Here is a 20,220-nt window from a genome sequence, read left to right as displayed (position 1 = left end):
ATAGTCATTCAATGATAAATCAATAATATAATAATAATACTTTTTAATGTTTTAAGCTACCATTGTAAACGAGGGTCTTATTCCTCAATGTGTTTTCCGAGGCTTAAATAAATAATCAGTCACTTCCCGTGTGTTTCCAGCTCCTACCAGCTGGTGGTGAAGGAGGAGCGTAAGTCCCGGACCCGGCGCGCCGCCTCCGAAGCGCCCGAGTGCTTCTCCGCCCCCGTCAGCTTCCGGAACGCCTCCGTCTTGGACTCGTCGTACTACATCGCCGCCGACCTGCCGCCGGCGAGCGTCACCGTGGTGCAGCCGTTCACCGTGGGCGACAACAAGAGCTACGGAGGCTTCTGGAATCCGCCGCTGTCCCCGGCCAAGAGCTACAGCATCTACTACCAGGCCATGAGCAGAGCCAATGGGGTGAGTGTCAACAGTCCTGAGGAACTGTAGGATATGAAATCTATATTTCATGTTTTTCTATTCTATGAGCAAAAAGACATCTTGTGCTTTTTCAGAGTTTCTTTCCTATATTTGAAAAATAAGTTTTCCTGTGAATATGAAGGTTCTGCAAAGTTAAAAAGACAAACTCAACTTTATTGATTATAGGACATAGAAAGGATTGCAATGCTCCTTCCCTGGTGTGAACATATAAGTAGACAGTACATATTGATTGAATATTTATTTAAGCCTCGGAAGACACATTGAGGGATAAGACCCTAATTTTCAATGGTGCCGAGGGTACAATAAAAAAGTTGATACATTAAAAGTTAATACATTGAATAAATAGGAATGAAATAAATATGCATATATATATACACAGTAATACACAGTAATACATATAGTTTTACACATCATAAACACTCAGAACAGAGTACACCCCCCACCCCCCCCACTGATCCTCCTCCTCATAACTCCTTCACAACTTGAACCTTTCTAAATTTCCATAATACTCTGAAGTCCTGTGAGGGTTGTTTTAATTTTCCACTGCTGTAACCACGGTAACTCAGTTTGGGGGATCAGGGCGTGATGTAATAACCTCAGATCTCCCACAATGCACTCACACGGAGATTGAACAAGCGTGTGTGTGTGTGTGTGTATGTGTGTGTTTCAGTTTGTGTGTGCCAGTTGTGAGCATGCGTGCACTCACTCTACCTTCAGACCCTAAATCCACTCACATGAAAAGTCCTCATTTGATTGGATCTCAGTCAATCCAATCAGTGTGTGGTTGGTTCGGGTCATGGACTGAAGCTCTGTCAGCTCTTACAGATGATTCTATAAGGAAGTCGGAGAAATGTTTCTTATGAAAATATGATTCCCAGTTGAAGCAGCCGACAGAAAGCTCGGCTGGTTTTATTTCCTCCTTCGAGAGACGTAAGAGATCCTGTTTGTTTTTACTGAGCAACATTTATGAAAAGATGTTTGCAGAGGAAATAAAAACCAGACAGAATAAATGCACGTGTGTGTGTGTGTGTGTGTGTCCGGGTGAGAGCTGCAGTTGAACATGATTCAGATCAAATTAAACTAGATTTGATGGTTCGATGCTTCTATTTGTCTGTGTCGTTCAAAACAATGAATGGAATCATGTTACTGAAGTCTGCTATGGTGGCCCTGAAGGACACAACACAACGTCAAAGAGGGAAGCACAACAGCATTGTGTTGCTTTGTGCATCATCCACCTGTGGAATAAACACAAACACACACTCTCGTTCCTCTCTGATCCTCGTGGCCGGTTCTTTGTGCTCCTCACTTCCTGGTGGATTCAGGCCTCAGGGTCGGATGCTCAGTGTTTGTCCCGGAGCTGGTGACGTCTTCCAGGTCTCAGCTGTGGAATGAATGTTCTCTGTGAAGGCAGCTTGAAGTGGAGCGAGTCCGGATGAAGGGCGAGTCTCCGTCCACTCATCCACGCATCGACAATAGAGGCAGAGAAAGACCAACGAATAATTCACCCTCTAAATTCACGAGTTCAGCTACAGGATGATTGAAAGTGATAATCTGTTATTTGGCTTATCGAGGATTTGCGTTATCTACGATCCGCACAAAGTCGTGTAATTTTTTTTGATTTCTCTTCTGTCAGCGGACGTCTCTTCTTCTCTCTGAAGTGTCCGACGTGTCGTATCGGAGAGAAACTCCTCATTTACATATTAGTGGACTCGGCTGGTTCGTCGTACAGAGTTTGATCCCGTGGATCAAAGTCTGTTTCTCGTTCTCCGCCCGTCTTGGATAATCCTCCTGATTCTTTTTTTTTTTTTCACCTGTCCATCAGGGAGAGCGTCACAAGAACATTTAGAAGGAAGAGAGAGTTCTCTCCATCCACCCACTCTCTCCATCGCTCCATAGCTCACCACTGCTGCCTCTGCTCTTCCATTAAAGAACTGCAGCTACATGCTTTTCTTGTCATCTCTCACTTATCTTCCCAATTTCTCAAATCGCTAATAATCCTCTCACTTCTTGATTCTTATTTCCCGTCGTTCTTCTCTTTCCCTTCATCCCAGTGTTTTGACTGAACCCCTTCCCTTCCTCTTCCACCTACCTCTTGTCTTCTTCCCTTTTCCTATCACACAACTCTTCCCTTCATCCCAGTGTTTTGACTGAACCCCTTCCCTTCCTCTTCCACCTGCCTCTTGTCTTCTTCCCTTTTCCTATCACACAACCCTTCCCTTCCCTTCTCCTCCTGTCTTTTACCTCTCTTTCCCTCCCTCTCTCCCTCTCTCCGTCCTCCGGGGTGACATCAGTCTGGTGCCAGTCTCTCGTCTCCCGTCACTGAGCCAATTAGTCGACGCAGCGCACATTAACACAACTCACCGGCGGCAAAACTCAAATCCTCCCTCGGTGTCGTGCAGTGTCACATGTTAATGGAACACACACACACACACACACACACAGACACACACAGTCAGACACACACAAGTATAAAGCGCCTGGGGTTACCAGTAAGAGAGTTAAGAGCAAGAGGGACTGAGGGATGAGGAACGATGGAGGGAGAGGGAATACAAGTCTGAAAACAGTGGGAGCGACACTAAAGAAGATGTAATACTTAAAGATGGAGGCTGTCAGGAATAAAAAAAAAAGAAACCGTGGAAGTGGAGAGAGAGATAAGGGAGGATGAAGTTCTCAGAGAGGGAGAAACCGCTGATGTGGATCAAGAGTCCCCCTACTTCTGGCCTTTGTACCTAACTACCTCCATCAGGGGGCTTGCCTCAGATGCCGAGGAGATCCTGCAAGTGTCTCAAGCAGGAAGAGAAGTGGAAGAAGCTCAAAGTGGGGAAATCAGATGGAGAGGATCAAGGCACGAATTAGATAAGTAGAGCGAGTGAGGTGAAGGATGAGGTGGAGAAGAGAGTGTCTTACCTCGCAGTCACCAACTTCTTCAACGTAGGCCGTCACTTTTACGGATGGAGAACATGATGTCGAATCCAGGGGAAAGTGACGGGAGGACAGGAGGAGGCAGGAGGGATGGGGGGGTGTCGGAGGAGGAGGAGGAGGAAGACGGAGGAGGGACGAGGACAAATGGGGCGAGAAATGGCACAAAATAGAATATGGCCTCTTCTGCTGTGAGAAATGCAGCCAGACACCGTTTCTGACAATTCAAGAGCCTCAGGGGGTTTGGTCAAGGTACCCTGACCATCAACGACACACACACACACAGACACACACAGAAACACAACCAAACACACACACACACACACACAGATCCCTCCATCGTCGAGAGGGCACTCATTGACATTTCCATAAACCTAATTAAAAACTTAATCCTACAAATAGGTTCTGACCCTAAAATAGCCTTGGGAAGAACACATGTTTGAACAACACAACTATATAAAGACACTCAGCTTTAAACCTATACAACCACACACTCACACACACACACACACACACACACACAAACACACACATACAGACACACAGACACAAACTTCATTCTGTTTCTTGCTTTGAGTTAGAGGGATCCAGACAATATAGCTTTTTATAGCATCTGATAATTAAATGAACATTAATTGATGCGTATTTAAATGTTTTTTAGTTTGGCACGTTAAACTTTTGTGTGTTTTTTCTTGTAATTTGTAAAAAGGTTTTTTTTTTTTAAGTAAAACTGTTCATTACTGAGTAAAGAGACAAAAAAAGTTAACGAGAGTCAAAGAAAAGAAATGTGGTTACCATGACTACCTGGGGCTACCTGAGAACCCCAACAACCAATCACAGTATCCGAGAGAGAGAGAGAGAGAGAGAGAGAGAGAGAGAGAGTTTAACCACGCAGCAGCTGCATCCCCCCCACACTCACTTAGTATTCTTCTCAGGCTGCACAAAGTTAACTCGTGCACACACAGAAGGACACACACTGTCTCTCCAGTGTCTCCACCGTAAACAACTCCCCTCGTCTCCTCGTCTCCTCGTCTCCTCGTCTCCTCGTCTCCTCGCTGGACAGAGGCAGGGCGATAAATCGGCGTCCTGCTGTCTCCTGAGGTTCGGTCCGTTAGCTCGAGCCAGGAGGAGGCGTCCCTCGTCCTCACGGGGACAGAAGAGCAGCCCGGGCGTCTGGTGGACTGTAAACAAGAGGGACACGGCCAAGTTCCTGAAAACACAAGTCACTGATGCTCTGGGAGCTGATCTGATTCCCATGGTAGTCCAGGCAAAGTAGAGTTTTACGACCGACTAATTGTAAATTTTTGTATTACAAGTTTCTTTTGAAATGAATTTGACAAGCACATGAGCTCCACACTTATTGAATATGTCCTAATTTGCATAGGCAAACACCATTCATATGTATTACAAATACATACATAAATTCATTTTCAAAGAAACTTGTAATACAAAAAATTTTACGTTTCATGGCTACTTTCATTGTGTAAAGTTTCGTTTTGATAGGAGTAAAGGAAAAAAATAGTCTTTTTGGGGTGTATTGTTGCCTTATTGGCACACATTGATGAGAATTAAACATATTTCCTCAACTAGGATTTCTTAGGACTTTTAGTATGTTGTTCTGGACACCTCACAGAAATAATCTATGCTGAAAAAAATTATTTTACAATTACTTCTATTTTTGGCTCCAAAATGGGCTACTTTGCCTGGACTATGGGGCCCATTTGTAGGATCTAGAGGAAACTCAGACATGTGATGAGCAGATCAAGGGAGTGTTTCACTCAGGGGTCGTTACACAGGTGGTGGGAGACAGGTGGGATCTAAATATATACATATATAAATGTATATTTATATACCTATACCAAGACGAGTAATGAAGCTCCTGCAGATCAAACTTTTTTACTTGTCTTTCATTGTGTAGTGAAGAGCACACAACATACTCATCACTAGATATCAGTGTAGCAGCTGTACCTCCTCCATGTTAGCAGATGAGACATGGATCAAACTAAAATTGCATGATACATAAACGGTCTTTCTCATTTTACGTACTTCTTATCACACTGATGTTCGTAACTTTATTTATTCAGATCCAGTCTGTTGTGTGAACATATTTTCAGTAGGGCTGGGCAGGTTAACTCGTTTTAATCGAGTTAACTCAAGTGATGAGTTAACTCGATTGTTTATCCGCCAATTATTTTCATTTTTCCTGTTCTGCAGCAGTCAGCAACAGACTTTCACAAAATAAAAGCCTGACTTTCACAATAAAACAATAAATAATCAAACCTGAGTTAATGCGAGATAAAATAATTAATCGAGTTAACTCATCACTTGAGTTAACTCGATTAAAACGAGTTAACTTGCCCAGCCCTAATTTTCAGTTAATGAAGAAGTTACTTATTGTTGTGTGACTGTAAAACTTGAACGAAAACCAAGAACTAGCAGACCCACAACTCAAAAGGAAACAAACAATAAGAGAAACTAGACCTAAAGAGATGTTAACAACCTTCAACTTCTCCATCACCTATTACAACTCGCCACTTGAGAAAACATAAAGTGCTTCAAGCGAATTTTTACTTTCGGGCTACATTCCATTTTATTTAAGCGACGTATAAAGTTGGACTCTTAACTTATTTATTTGTTTCTTTACATATTTCAGTCGGAAAAAAAAATCACAAATGCCAAATTCAGTAGAAGATGAGTCTTTCTGTTCCGAACCTTGGGAGTGATTTCGTTCTATCGGCCAAGTGACGGGTGTCAGTGTTGTGAGCGTTGCACTCGTTGTCTCTGATGAAGACGAATGTGTCCCCGGTGTGAGGAAGATCGGTCTCTGTGCGACGGGCGAGTTCGATTTGAACGGTTGCTGGTGACAGTTCATCATAGAGGAAAGAAAAGAGGACGAGACAGGAGAGGTGGAGGAACGAGGAAAGATGGAATAAAGGGGAAGACGCTCGGCCCCTTCAGGTGGTGACAGGCCATCAGAGAGAGAGAGTGACAGGGAGAGGGGAGAGGGGAGAGAGAGAGAGAAAGAAAGAGAGAGAGAGAGAGAGAGAGAGAGAGAGAGAGAGAGAGAGAGAGAGAGAGAGGGGTGACCCGATTTTATCTTTTTCAGGTAAAGAGACGTAAAAACATTTCGTTAGTTTTGACACTTTTTGTTTTTATTGCAGAATAATGTTTATATGATATATTATTAAATATAATAATTCTTTGAACATGTGCCGACCCCTTGATGGTTGTGAAATCCTCATTGAGGTTGTTGGATGAGTGTGTGATCACAGAGTAAAAGAGAAGAGTGTGTTTGTGTGTGTCCTCTTCAACATGTAACCTTCCACTTGATTGCAGGTGTGTAGCGTTTGCTTCTTACATGTGTGTGTGTGTGTGTTGTATTGATCCTGATATTAACGATGTGTGCGTGTGCACCTTGAGCTCGATCAGTTTATTGCCAAATGGGACAAAATAAGAAATTAATAACATGGTCTCATGATCACATTGACCACGTTTGTATATGTGTGAAACTCAAGCCTCATCCACATATTACATTAGTTATAATATTTCCATTAACTGCAAATCATTTAGTTTCATGTCTGACCTCTGAAGCTTGTCATACTTTTACCATTTGCATAAAAAACATTTTCTCGTATGAGAATCTAAGTGAATTCTTATAATATCTATTAGTATATTATACACAGAACCTTTATTTATCATCGTGTGAAGCTGTGAAGCAACGACTGTTCTCTTCTCGTCTTCAGATGCTAAACAGTGTTAAAAAACAAATGTACACAACAGCATCCGTGTTTGCGCGTTGTTTATTTGTTCAGTTTTCTAAATGATGTCTGCTCACGACGGACTGGAGAAAACAAAAAGAAAAGAATATTCTGCTCATGTGTGCGATGAACGACGGCTGAACTTCTGTGTTCACGGTGGTGGACAAAAGCAGGAAGAAGTTGCTGAGCCTCAGTTGTCTTGAATATACGATTTGGATGAGTCCAACGTGTCCTCACCACACGAGAGGGAGCAGATAATAATCTCAGTCACTAGTAGAGGTGTCACGATACCAAAAAATCCAGTAGTCGGTGCCAATACCAGTAAAATAACATGATTCTCGATGCCAATTTCGATACCACGGTATAAAAAAAAGGATTTTTCTAAGATTCCAAAAGTGCATTCTTTGGATGTTGTTAATGTCATATACGGTAGTTTAATGTGCTTGCGCATATACTGTGGGTAATACGGTAGTTGCGGACGTATGTGAGTGACGCATTGTTGTGAGACACGTTATGCATTAAAGTGAGTTTAGGACTAATTTACAGTTAATATGAATCAGAACTAACCTTGAATTCTTTAAACAAATCCGGATGACCGTCTTTCAGGTGCTTTGCTAAATTGGAAGTATGACCTCCCTCGGTCTGAAGACCACGGTAGCATCGTTAGCATAATGGCTTCTGCGGATTAATGATAACACCACGGTCATCTGCCTCAAACGCAAAGTACTTCCATACACGACTCTTTGTGCCTTTTTCATCAACAAGTCGATGTGGGGCGAACGCTGCAGCCGCAGTTGCCATCTTGGTTTTCTGAATGTAAACATCGACTAGCCCAGCACCGATGCTAATGCTAAGTTGCTAACAGCTGGCATCGGCTCTCTCTCTACGGTGCTTCAAAAATATGGGCATCGTCGGTGTTTTGTTATCTTAGTATCAAAAGGTATCGTAAGTATCGGTTATCGTGACATCCCTTATCACCAGAAGACATGTCAGGATTGTTATTATCTTCTTATGGATGGAGTCTGTCTCTGGGTTCATCTGTCCTACACAATATTAAAGTTTGACAAGAGAAAGATTAGATATGGCAACCATCCCCTCCCCTCCCCGCCCCCTCCTTTATTTTTATTTCTTTTAAATTGCATTTACCTATTTACTGATTTATTTTATTTATTATTTATTATTTAATTTAATTTAATTTAATTTAATTTAATTTAATTTAATTTAATTTAATTTAATTTAATTTAATTTAATTTAATTTAATTTAATTTAATTTAAATTTAAATTTAAATGTTCCTCTTTCTTTATCTTCTCTGCTTTGTCTTGCAGCAGCGATGTATGCAGTTTCATTGTAATAGTCTAATATTCCTATATACATACATATATATATATATACACAGTCTAAAGTGTCTATTGTATGTACTTCTGCTGCATGGGGTAGGCTGGCCGGGGGTGGGCGGGTCTTATTGTGGGTAGGGGTATATCCATCAGATTTGTGATTATAATTGTATAATTGTTTTGATTACCCAAAGAAAACCAATAAAAAAGCGTTAAACAGAATATTAAAGTTTGTCACAAAGGGAATCCAAAGGTGGCCTTGAAGGAACCAGCGACTCGGTGTGGAAACGTCCACGCTCTGGAAACACTCGACTACTTCAAAGGACGAGTTCCTTTGATCCCGGCTGAACGTCACTGACCCGACTTCTCTGTTTGTGTCTTCACAGGAAACCAAAATCAACTGCGTCCGCCTGGCGAACAAAGGTATGAGCAGCCTTCCACTGATCCTGAGCATGAGGCTACACTCGACTGTGTCCCAGGGACGCTACGTGCGCCCCCTAGAGGAGACCCCCAGTACTTCAGACGACACACACACACACACAGAGACACACACACTTTAAACCCTTTAACCTTTAGCCCAGGCGACCCGACATCCCCCCCCACGTCACCTGCATGGTTTCCGTTGCATCGCATTCCATCTCCGTCTCTCCTCCTCCTCCTCACCTTTCTCTCTTTTATCGCCCATTCCTGTCTCACCCTCCTCCTCGTCCCTCCCTCCCTCCCTCCATCCAGCTCTCTCTCTCTCTCTCTCTCTCTTTTTCCATCTCGCTCCTCGTCCATGTTGCTCATCAGTGTGTGAAGTGGAACACCGAGGGCCATTACATACCGATTGACCGCGTTCATTAAACCCGGCGGACGGAGGCTAAAGCGTTAGCCCCCCCCCCGCGCCCCCACTCCACCCCCCCCCCCCCCCCCAGAACCCATCTCATCCTCCTCTGTTGTGCTTCCCCCGTGTCGCTCATCTTTATTTGCTGCTCATCTCTGGAAACTCACCCATTCGTGCGCCAGGCACTGAAAGCTTTTTCAGCTCGCTATCGATTTTCTTCACCTCGTCTCTTTTTCCTGTTTCTAGTTTTTTTTCATCTGCATCACACGTTTATTTGATTCCATCCACATCTCTTTCCTCTCCTCTGTCGTTCCCTCGCTCTCTTGTTTTCTCTCTTCGGCATCATGTGCTCACCATTGTCTCTTTTATATCTCTTTTTCTTTTTTTTTTTCTCGCGCCATCCATTTTCCCAGGCTGTGTGTGTTTGTGTGTTTGTGTGTTTGTGTTGTGAGTGGGCGGTGCTGTGGGTGGAGGTCTGCTCTCTGTCTGTCTGTGTGCATGTGTGTGTCCTCAACAACAACAACAAAAACAAGAAGAAGACATGCTTTTAACTTTGTGGCTGTCTTGTTATTTATTTATTTTTTACATTCTTTTATAACGAACTTTTCTCTCGATTCGTGGAATTAAACTCGACTTCCCACGAACTCCTCTTAATTTACCAAATGACTAATTTGTTCCGATACCTGCCGTCCACGCTCTGCAGCAGCAGCCGATCGGAGGATAAGAGCCACTTTCCTGGGTCAGGGTGTTCTAATGAAGGAGCTCAGCTGGAGCACGGGGGGGGCAGGAGAGAGATTTAGGCCTAAAAGAGTCGGATTCAATTAAAGAACCATGTTTTCAACCGGGTCGTGGAACTTAAAACCACACGGTACATTTAGTAAAAACTAGAATCTCACTCCGTGGAAGTCAAACCTCCGTCCAAGGCCCAACAGTCCTCAAGTCAATTTCACATTCTCTCACTGATATTAGTCGTCTCAATATATTTATTTCAACAAAAAACATTGGAAACATCCTATTTCACAATATTAAAGAAAGCTAAAAAAAAAAAAAACGGGGTGAAAATCAAGAAAATATAAAAATGCTAACGTGTAGCTGACTGGTAGCTAGCGATCAGTTTCCTAGCTTTATTAGCCTGATCCATTGTTGTGTTACACCAGGAAACCTTGTCACGCATCATTGCATCTTTGCGTCTTTGCAGTTGATCTCGTTGACACTTTGTCCTGATCTCTGAAAACCTGGTTCTTTGTATCATATGAGTTTAATCCAGAGATTATTCATATTTTGTGATTCGACCTCAGCTTCCTAGTTGCCTCGACATAGTTGATATATATATATATAAAATAACTTATTTATGTAAATTTAGGTGATCTGAAGTTTTTTTTACCCTTTTTGCCCAAATTTTGCCACAAAGTTCACACATTTTTTTTAATTTATTTTCTTTCAACCATCACCTCATTTCTTTTGTCTTCCATTTCCTCCTCCTTTTTATTTTTTTCTTAACAACCCAGCTGACAGACTCCACTGATGTTAACCCCCCCCCCCCCCCCCCCCCTCCCCATCGACTCACTCCCTGTTAACCAACCAACACATGTGTGGGAGGGGCCGGTCAGGGTTGCTAGGTGACTTCCCGGCTCCGGCCCGCGATAGCCACTGACCTCAATGTGCTAGTTTGACCTCTGACCCCTGTGACTTCTCTCCTCTAAGACAGACACTGTGCACTTTGAGAAGCAGGGAGATCCGGAGAGAAGAAAACTATTCCTCTTTATTTCTTAGACTTTCTTCTTTTTCTTCTCTTCTCTTTTTTTTTTGTCGTTGTTTGTTTTTCTCTCTTCCCCCTCCCTCCCTCCCTCCCTCCCTCTCTCTCTCTCTCTCTCTCTCTCTCCCTCTCTCTCTCTCTCATGCTCTCCGGCGGGGACGACCCTTGGCCTTAGTGGTAATAGGTAGGGGACAAATAACAACGCCGTACATTCTAGTCATCCCGAGCGAAGGTGATTATTGCTTCACAGGCAGAATACTTTCCTCCCTGTGTTACACTTTCTTCATCACAGTAAAAAAAACCATGAACGCGACACCAACCCCTTTTCATTTTGGTTGCCCCCCCCCCCTCCCCCCCAGCCCCACAAACCTCTTTATCTTTATTCGCCTCTTTTGTTTTTTTGTTTTTTTCTGTTCTTTGTTTTGTTTTGTTTTTGTCTTCCCTTCCTTTTACCATCTTTTCATTTGTTTGCATGTCTGCTGTGCTTCGAGTGTCGCTGGCTGTGTTTGGACCTCCGCTCTCTGTGTCGTGCATGCACACACAAACACACACACACACACACACACACACACACACACACACACTCACACACACACACACACACACACACACTGCAGGGGAACCATGTTGCTTCCATTGACAGTCACCACCCACACTTGTTAAGAAAGTAAGGACACGTTAGAGTCTATTTTTACTTGTTTTCCAAATCTACAAAACCCAATTAATTAGAGGAACGACTGAAGAATTTGTCTCCTCCAAAAAAATCCAATTAAACCCTTAAAATACGTATTTTCTTCAACTGCAATTTGACTCTTTAGTGGAAACCAATCATTCCTGTTCGGTTTCACAAAAACAACTTTTGAAACATCGGATGTTGATGATTTTCCTTTCACGTAGTTTTGATCGGTACATTTCTCTTCCTCAAATAATCATCTTTCATTTTTAGGTTTCCTCTCCCTTCATATTATCCCTTCAAATATTGTGTTTATCAGAGGGAATCATGTAAAATAAATTGAAATACAACACGCAGACAAAACATTTTTACCTAGAGGCGATATTTCTGTCATAACTCGATCGGCAATGAGACTTTCACCATATTGCGGCTAAATATGGTTTAAAAAACGTTGGGTTTACCAAAGCAAAGGCCACTAATCCAAACCTGTGTTATATCCTAAATATCAGTACTGCTCCTACAGATGATAAACACTTATTTGGCCGAGCCGTCATCCAGGGTTGTTTGTTTCTGTGGTGGATGGATTGATGTTTGGTTCCGGTTCTGCCCGAAACCCGAACTCGATCAATCGACCACGCCATCGTCCACCGTTCACTGAAGCCGCTCTTCATCCTGAATTTACACCCTCGTCATCAAGCGTTCACATTAAAGTCCCTGGAGTTTGTTCTGTCCCGGTGTTTCCATCGCGGCTGGCTCACCGACAACCCGCTGAACCAAGTCTGATCTTTTTCTCTGTGCTGGATTTTCAAAAAGTGGCCTTGCATTCGAAAGAATAATCAGCAAAGTGTTTTCAAACCTTTTCCTTCATCAGCGATGCTGGAAAAAAGGAAAGTAATTAAATACATACATGGGCGACTTTCAATAACGAGACATCCGACCTTTAAAAGATGTCTCACCAATTACTGCACCTCACAAATACCTCTGGGGAAATGCTGGGATGTCAGGAGAAATCTAATATTTCATATTATTGTCACCTATAATGAGAAAAAGTCCTTCATGGTGAAATCATACCAATTATTATTGGTTTAGTTTTAATGCAGCCTTTAAATTATCCAATCATCCACTTTGCAATAAACACACAGAAGCTAAACATTGTTTGCTGAACTTTCTGCAAAACCACATCCGTGCTAATCCGACATGTATTTATTCACCAGAGACGTGGCTGCAGAATATTAATGTCATTCGGAGACACAATCAAATTGTCGAGTTGGACAATGGGGACACGACAGGCGGCGAGCGCGGCGGTAAACTGCTGTCACGGTGATTTGTCAGGAATGCGAGATGACTTCACGTAAACACAATAACACTCGTTGTCCTGAGGGAAATTGAAGTTGCACAAAGATTAATGTGTATCACGCACCAACCGTGGACACTGGTGAAGTCCTGGAGTGAATAAATACAGATTGCATTCACAGGAAGCCGGCGGTCGATTTACTCAAAGCAGATGAAAGCACGAGAGCCAATTTCATTTCAATGCAAAACGCATTCACAGTTATTATTTTAACGGTTATTGCTTCTTACATCAGTCTTAATGGACGAGGACTAAACAAGCAGTTCCACTCATCACTGTCTCCACTCTCTGGTGATTACTTGGTAATAGAACCATAAAAATGTTAAACGTGTGCATAAAAAAAAATAAAGCACAAGCACATGTTAATATCATGTACTCAGCTGCAGTGAGTCTGTAAAGGACACACAACCCTGGAGGTGAATCTCTGAATCCAGCTGGAAGTGTTTCACGATACTGTTCTGCAATTACAAAAACAATTATAAATTGGTAAATAGGACGTTGAGATCTTGACGAGATGGATTTGCAGAACAATCCTGGTGTTAAATCACACTTGGTTGATTTAACACACAAATGCACAAAGCTGAATTGACGCTGCAGCCAAAAATAATCTAATCTTTATTATTTGAACACAAGAAACCAGCAGAAGAATCTCACGTTGACACGAGTTACACAACAAAGATGGACGACGCCTTTCTGTTCAGAAATGAAGCCAAACGTCCAACACACAATGTGATTAAAACTTATTTGTAGGGCTGGGCAAGTGAACTCGTTTTAATCGAGTTAACTCAAGTGATGAGTTAACTCGATTGTTTATCCGCCAATTATTTTCTTTGTTCCTGTTCTGCAGCAGTCAGCAACAGACTTTCACAAAATAAAAGCCTGACTTTCACAATAAAACAATAAATAATCAAACCTGAGTTAATGCGAGATAAAACAATTAATCGAGTTAACTCATCACTTGAGTTAACGCGATTGAAACGAGTTCACTTGCCCAGCCCTACTTATTTGATGTGAACTTTGACTTCGTAGTTCGGCCAACGTCCCGACCACTAACATAGAGGAGGCAGGATTTGTGACCTATACTGCAGCCGTCCACCAGGGGGATTCACCTTTGAGGAACAGTTATCCGTTTCCATCTTAACCAAGCGTCTGCGGGAGAATGTTAAAATTGCGAGAATTATTCCCCTCGCACACGTTTGTGTTGTGTAGTTCACAGCGGCATCAACCCCCCCCCCCCCCCCCCGCCCCCCTTGTCGTCCACACACCGGTATTCAATGTCAGCCTCTATTCCCGTTCCCATTAGTCCTGAGGTCGATTCTAATTGCTGGTGTACCGAGTCGTGTTGTAACCGACTCAGTAATACTGATGCAACATGTGGCTGTCGTTGTGTGTGTGTCTGTGTGTGTGTGTGCGTGATGTGAACGAGCGTGACTGAACTGCAGAGAAGTCAAACGTTGAAGGAATCGTGTTTGAATTATCTTTGTCATCGACCTACACACGCACACACACACGCACACAGACACACAAACATACACCGACACACGCGGCTCTTTACAAGCCGTCCTCCTCCTATTTTTCCCATCATCACCACCGAGTGCTGCTGCTCAGTCACTGCGGTTACATGTGTCCGATTGAAACCCGATTTCTGGCGTTGTCGGGTTTCAATCGAAGATCCATGTCATGTAACTCCACAAATCTGGATTTCTTGTGTCCGACTGAAGTCGGATAACCACCCCCAGATAAGTAGATCGGATCTGGCTGTATATCGGACAACGCGCGCATGTAACTCTGGAAGCTAGACAACAACTGGAGAAGACGTCTTTGCGCATGCTTGAGATCCTGCCCCCCCTCCTCCCTCCCTGGTCGTGACCCGGAAGTCGACACGTAGATAAAATGTCGCTGCCCTTTGCCGGCCGGCACTCGCCATTACCATTCTAATCAAATGCGCCGTTCGCATTCGCAGTACTCCTAGAGTAAACATGCACAGCATCATGTAGAGGGACGTAGCTTCACCTTGCTCTCCGTTCGTCATCTTTCTCGCATGCTGAGTTGAAGGCTGTTGTTGTTTTTGTGTTGCTAGTGGTGACGAGGTCAAGCGGAAATGGCTGGATCACCACTAGCTGTAATGAAAACAGCGCCACCTATCGTAGCGGGGTATGAAATGCTTTCGGACAAGAGTCGGATTTCTCAGTGCCATGTACCCTGAGATAGAGCAGTTAACCCCCCATGGATAGAGAAACCCGATTTCGGCCGAAATCGGGTTTCTGCCATCATGTAAACGTACTGACTGACTCACTTTGTGCTCTGTGGATTTGCAGCAGATTGAGTCAAGCGGCGAAAAAGAAAATAAGAGAAAACTCAGGGATGTTTGTTGGTGGAACGTCTGGTGATGATGTGGCGTTTTGAGGACAAGGCACCAGTCGGCAAACGGATGAAGAGCTGCTCCTGCTGCCGAGCGGAGGGTCGGCTTCATCTGCAGCCGAGAGACGGAGAGCAAAAAGCGAAATAGACTAAATAAATAAAACCCAGAAGAAGGAGGAGAGGATCAAAAAACCGAGAGGGAGAAAGAGAATGACAGAGCAGAGCTGAGGAAAAGCACAGATCCAACTCGGGGTCGGACTCAGGCTCAAGGTTTTCTCGGGTCGTGTGTTCACCTGCTCGCTCGCTGCCAGACAGACCTTTGGAGGAAGTTGTTGCTTTATGCTAAGTTCGCCCTTCCAGTCTCCGCCGTGAATTCTCCATCTGCTCCTCGCAGGCCGAGCAACAAGAAGGAGAGGGAGAAAGAGCGATGGATGAAAGGAGCAAAGACAGAGGAAAACCGAATTTAAAGAAAAGCAAGTGTGTGCAAAAGAAATAAAGGGAGACGGAAGAAGCACGGAGAAATGAGACGATAGGTTCACTGGTAATGTTGTGTTTGGTTTCCAACTCCAGTTTGATGCTGGGTCAACTGGGCTGTTCCCACAGGGGGAGGAAGAGCCAAAGGAAACGGCTGATCCAGCGATTCTTTATCACTTCCCTCAGAATTGTGAGAATTTTTCACTTTTATCCCCGGAGATCTTGATTTGAAAGACTCTGGCAGACTGAGTGGACTGTGGTTTGGTGCAGGTTGAGTTTGAGAAGACTTGGCGCAGGCATGTGAATCCCCGTTTAATTATTCAGAACTAACTTATTAATAACTCATAAAGCTTGGAGCAGCTGAGAACCAGTAACGGTATTTTACATTATCATCGTGCTCCTACTGATGAGGCGTCAATCAGCCTCGGGCGAGGTCAGAGGTCACAGTGATCCAGAGAGAAGAGTTGAGAGTTTAATTCTGAGAAACATCTTAGAGAAATATCATGAAACAACGGTTTTACTTTTCTTTTCTATGAACGTTGCACATTATGAAGTTATGTCTTATGTCAGTAATTCAATATTTATTTATGTTTTTCAGTTATTTACCCTAGCTTAGAGGATAATGTTTATTTTCGATATAACACACACACACACACAAACACACAAACACACACACACACACACACTCATAGGCTCCATAGAGACACTGAAAGAGCATTTAAGTCGTTTTAGTTCTTTTAAGCTCTAAAGTACTGAAGCGAGTTCTGATGACCTTTAAATTAATGTCAGCATTAATGGTATCCATTTGTTACTGTGTGTGTGTGTGTGTGTGTGTGTGTGTGTGTGTGTGAGAGAGAGAGAGATTTAGAGGAAAGTATTAGCATTGTCCTTTATTGTTTACTGAGGATATTTTAATCCATCATCGTCTGACCCTCCCCCCCACACACACACACAATAAAACAGACACACAAACACACGTCCAGAAACAGACACACGCAAACTCACAATGACACACAGGTGGGTTGTTACATACGCAAACACACAATGATTCACAGGTGGGTTGTTACAAACGCAAACACACAATGATTCACAGGTGGGTTGTTACAAACGCAAACACACAAATATTCAGGAGCACTATCAAAGGTACATTTAAAAAAAAAGGATGCGCACACACAAACACAGACACACACAGGGACTCACAAACACACACACACACACACAGGGACTCACACACAGACACACACACACACACAACAGAGAGCTGTGGCAGCATCGTTCAGATTAGTAATCCTGTTAAACACACTCAGCCATGCTAACGTTTAATCCCCAGAGGATGAACCACGCAGCTGCTGACAAACAACTGAGAAACCTGCACATTAACACACTGGTACACAGAACCAGGAAACACACACACACACACACACACACACACACAAAAACACAGCAAACCGCAGCAGATATATGAGTCATACAACTGTATTAATGTTAACCTTATTTTAGAATTTGCTTTCCATTCAAATACATTTAGAAAACAATGAAGTCGCTCAAACACTCACACACACACACACAGACACACACACACACACACAGTAGCAGTGTTTAATATACCGTAGGGAAAAAGTCAATCTTCTCTCCATTTTGGATGAGATTAGGATTTTAATATCTCTGGTTTTACCCATAATTCCTCACTGATAATTGTATCACGCTCTACAAGTCGGGGGAATAACAATAAAAAAAACACAAAACTGTTTAAATGAAAAGAATATCACACAGTTTTCACATACTCATGGTTCAGTGAGAGACTCGCCCGGGGATCAAAGCTCAGTGAGACGTCTCCTTTAAAGTGTTTTTCTCTTTCTGCTCCACATTGAGATACAGGACATCTGGTTTTATTTTAAATACTCAACTGTAAAAATTGAGGGTTTGTGTAAAGTTATCGTGATCCTGCTCAGGAAAGCTGCCACCTTGAATATATGCGATGCAGGAATTTTTCAAGTTAAAGTATGTTGATTTAAACAGTGGTTTGATTGGATTTAATACAGTTTTATTAAAAGTCACAGAAAACTTTGCAACATGTTGGATACTGGGAAGTCTGGGAACTTTGCTCCATCTATCAGCGTCAAGTAAAGTTAAATAACATTAATCAAAATTGAGGTAAGATACAGTATATTTCTGCTGAACCAAAAGAAGAACCTGATTGAAGACATAAGGGGTTTGAGCTCAGTTCATCTCTTCTCTCCCTCAGTGCCCATGAGCAAGCTCGGGAATCGAACATACGACACAGGCTCTGAAGCCAAACTCAATGCTGATCACTTTATTTTCTCATCGTCCTCCAGCATGCATCGTTCCACAGCGAGACACTGTATAGCTCCATGTTCATGTTTCCCTGACGTCCACCAGTAGCTGTGTTGGTGTCCTCCCAGTGTCCCCAGTGTTCCCAGTTGCACAGCCCATCACTGTGAAGGCCAAGTGGCTGTGAATCCAGACATGTACAGGAGCACTTCTCCCAGATCGATGGTTCACGTGTCTCCGGGGAGAAGTTCACAGGAAAGAAGGAGACATCCGGTACACATGCAGTGGTTGTTACCGCAAGGATTCATGGATAGAAGTCAATATCAGGATTAGAAATTTGGTATTTTAGAAAAGGTACATTCAAGAAAGCAGAAACAAATTGATCCTTCACCCTCGTTATGTTTAATGCTGGAGAGCAGAACTTTTACATATGAATGAATCTGTCGACCATTCAGCACCCGGTCAACATCGAGCTTTATATCTCACTATAGCACGATATCCAGCATGACACCCACACAGGGAGGAGCTGCAGTCCCAACCAATATGGAGAAAAGCCTCCAGTGGGAAGTGGTGTGAAAGGGAAGGATTACATTTGTGAAAAAGAAATTGATCAAAGGCCAGAGAGTAAGAAGCGTCGTCGAGATAATTCCTCCTCCTGCCAGAAGAGAGAGATTAGAGTCGCACACTGCAGAGCGAAGATGTTTTTAAACTCACTCGTTGAGATTTTGCTTTCCACCTATTTGGTTCGGTTGCTGAGGGAAAGTGTCAATGAAGACGTTTTCATCCTGTGGTGAATGAAGAGCGCGGGTTATTTTCAAGAGTTTTTGATCGAGAACTAAACAAGATTTGTCCAACAATTTCAAGGTTTGATGTGTTCTCCACGTTTCTCAACACAACCCACTGGACGACCGGCAAATCGCTGACACATGAGTTTGGCTCAGTGCGTATTTAACTGAGACGTCAAATGAATTGAAACCCGTCGAGTCTTCAACATCTTCAACATCTTCTTACTCCAAACACTGAAAAAACCCTTGACACTCAGTTAAAACACATTTAAATCTACATGTGTTTCTACAGCTTATTCTCTCAGGGTTGGAGGAGCATGTATGAGAATGAAAGAACAAGGAAATGTTTTGGACAATCTGAAGTGGTACATAGCTGTTAATATTGAGGTGATATAATATGTAGTAATTGTTGATTTTCAATCATGAATACTGACGTCTGTAAATACACACTTAAATATATTTCCCATATTATAACACTCATTCTTGACAGAAGTGCCTTTTGAGTACTTAATGCTTTATGTACTCATTTCTAGAGGAGCAGCTTATTGCAGGACGGACAAATACAGACAAATAATCCAATCCCATTATATTCGATTAGTTGTTTAAACCCCTGTAACTCTGTTCGATACCCCAAGTCATTTTTTGATGGATAAAAACAACACTGAGCTTTAAATTATTGTCAAATTCCGAGGACCATTCATGATTATTGCACAAGCGTTAGTGAAATGTCCCTTTATGAAAAGCTCAGGACGAGTCCCGTGGTGAAGTGTCTTGTGCAGGTAGAGGCCGTCCCAGTGTCTGATGGGAGCCGACAACATAAAACACACAACACCTGCTGGGAGTGACCGCACAACAACAAGATGGATCCATGAACTGTGCATATTCACGTGGCCACCTGTTACCATGACGCCAACAGTACAATAATAAATGAGGCTGCGTGTTGTGTCCCATCCAGTTGTGTCTTGTGTATCGGCCGAGCGGCTCCACAAACCGGCCAATCACAGTGTTAAATGGAGCCGGACCCGGTGCCAGCTGCTGTTCCTCACTGTTACATTATGAACCGCTGAACCCAATCAGCACGCCGGGCCGGTCAGGTGTGAACGAATGAGGTCACGGTGTAAAGTGTCAGGTGATACACAGTGTGGATCACTCAGGAGGGGAAGTGAAGTTTAATACACGTGTGGAGCGATTACCAGGGCGAGTACGCTGCAGGGGAACGACTGTACTGTGCTCGACACAAACACACACACAC

The 20,220-nt window shown here is 43.1% G+C and overlaps 1 protein-coding gene across 1 annotated transcript in view; it reads left to right on the top strand.

Annotated features, from left to right (window-relative positions):
• The window catches only part of ptprt (protein tyrosine phosphatase receptor type T), a 247,061-nt gene that overhangs the window by 127,841 nt on the left and 99,000 nt on the right, over window positions 1-20,220 (top strand). The window contains exons 14-16 of the mRNA XM_061070022.1: window positions 141-417; window positions 8,837-8,873; window positions 11,208-11,264. Coding sequence (XP_060926005.1) covers window positions 141-417; window positions 8,837-8,873; window positions 11,208-11,264 — 371 coding nt within the window. The remainder of the gene's footprint in view (window positions 1-140; window positions 418-8,836; window positions 8,874-11,207; window positions 11,265-20,220) is intronic.

The sequence above is a fragment of the Limanda limanda genome, chromosome 4 (genome assembly GCF_963576545.1).
Source record: "Limanda limanda chromosome 4, fLimLim1.1, whole genome shotgun sequence".
In the NCBI taxonomy this organism is placed as follows: domain Eukaryota; kingdom Metazoa; phylum Chordata; class Actinopteri; order Pleuronectiformes; family Pleuronectidae; genus Limanda; species Limanda limanda.
Note: the sequence above shows the minus strand (reverse complement) of the source record. Positions and strands in the feature narration are given on the sequence as shown.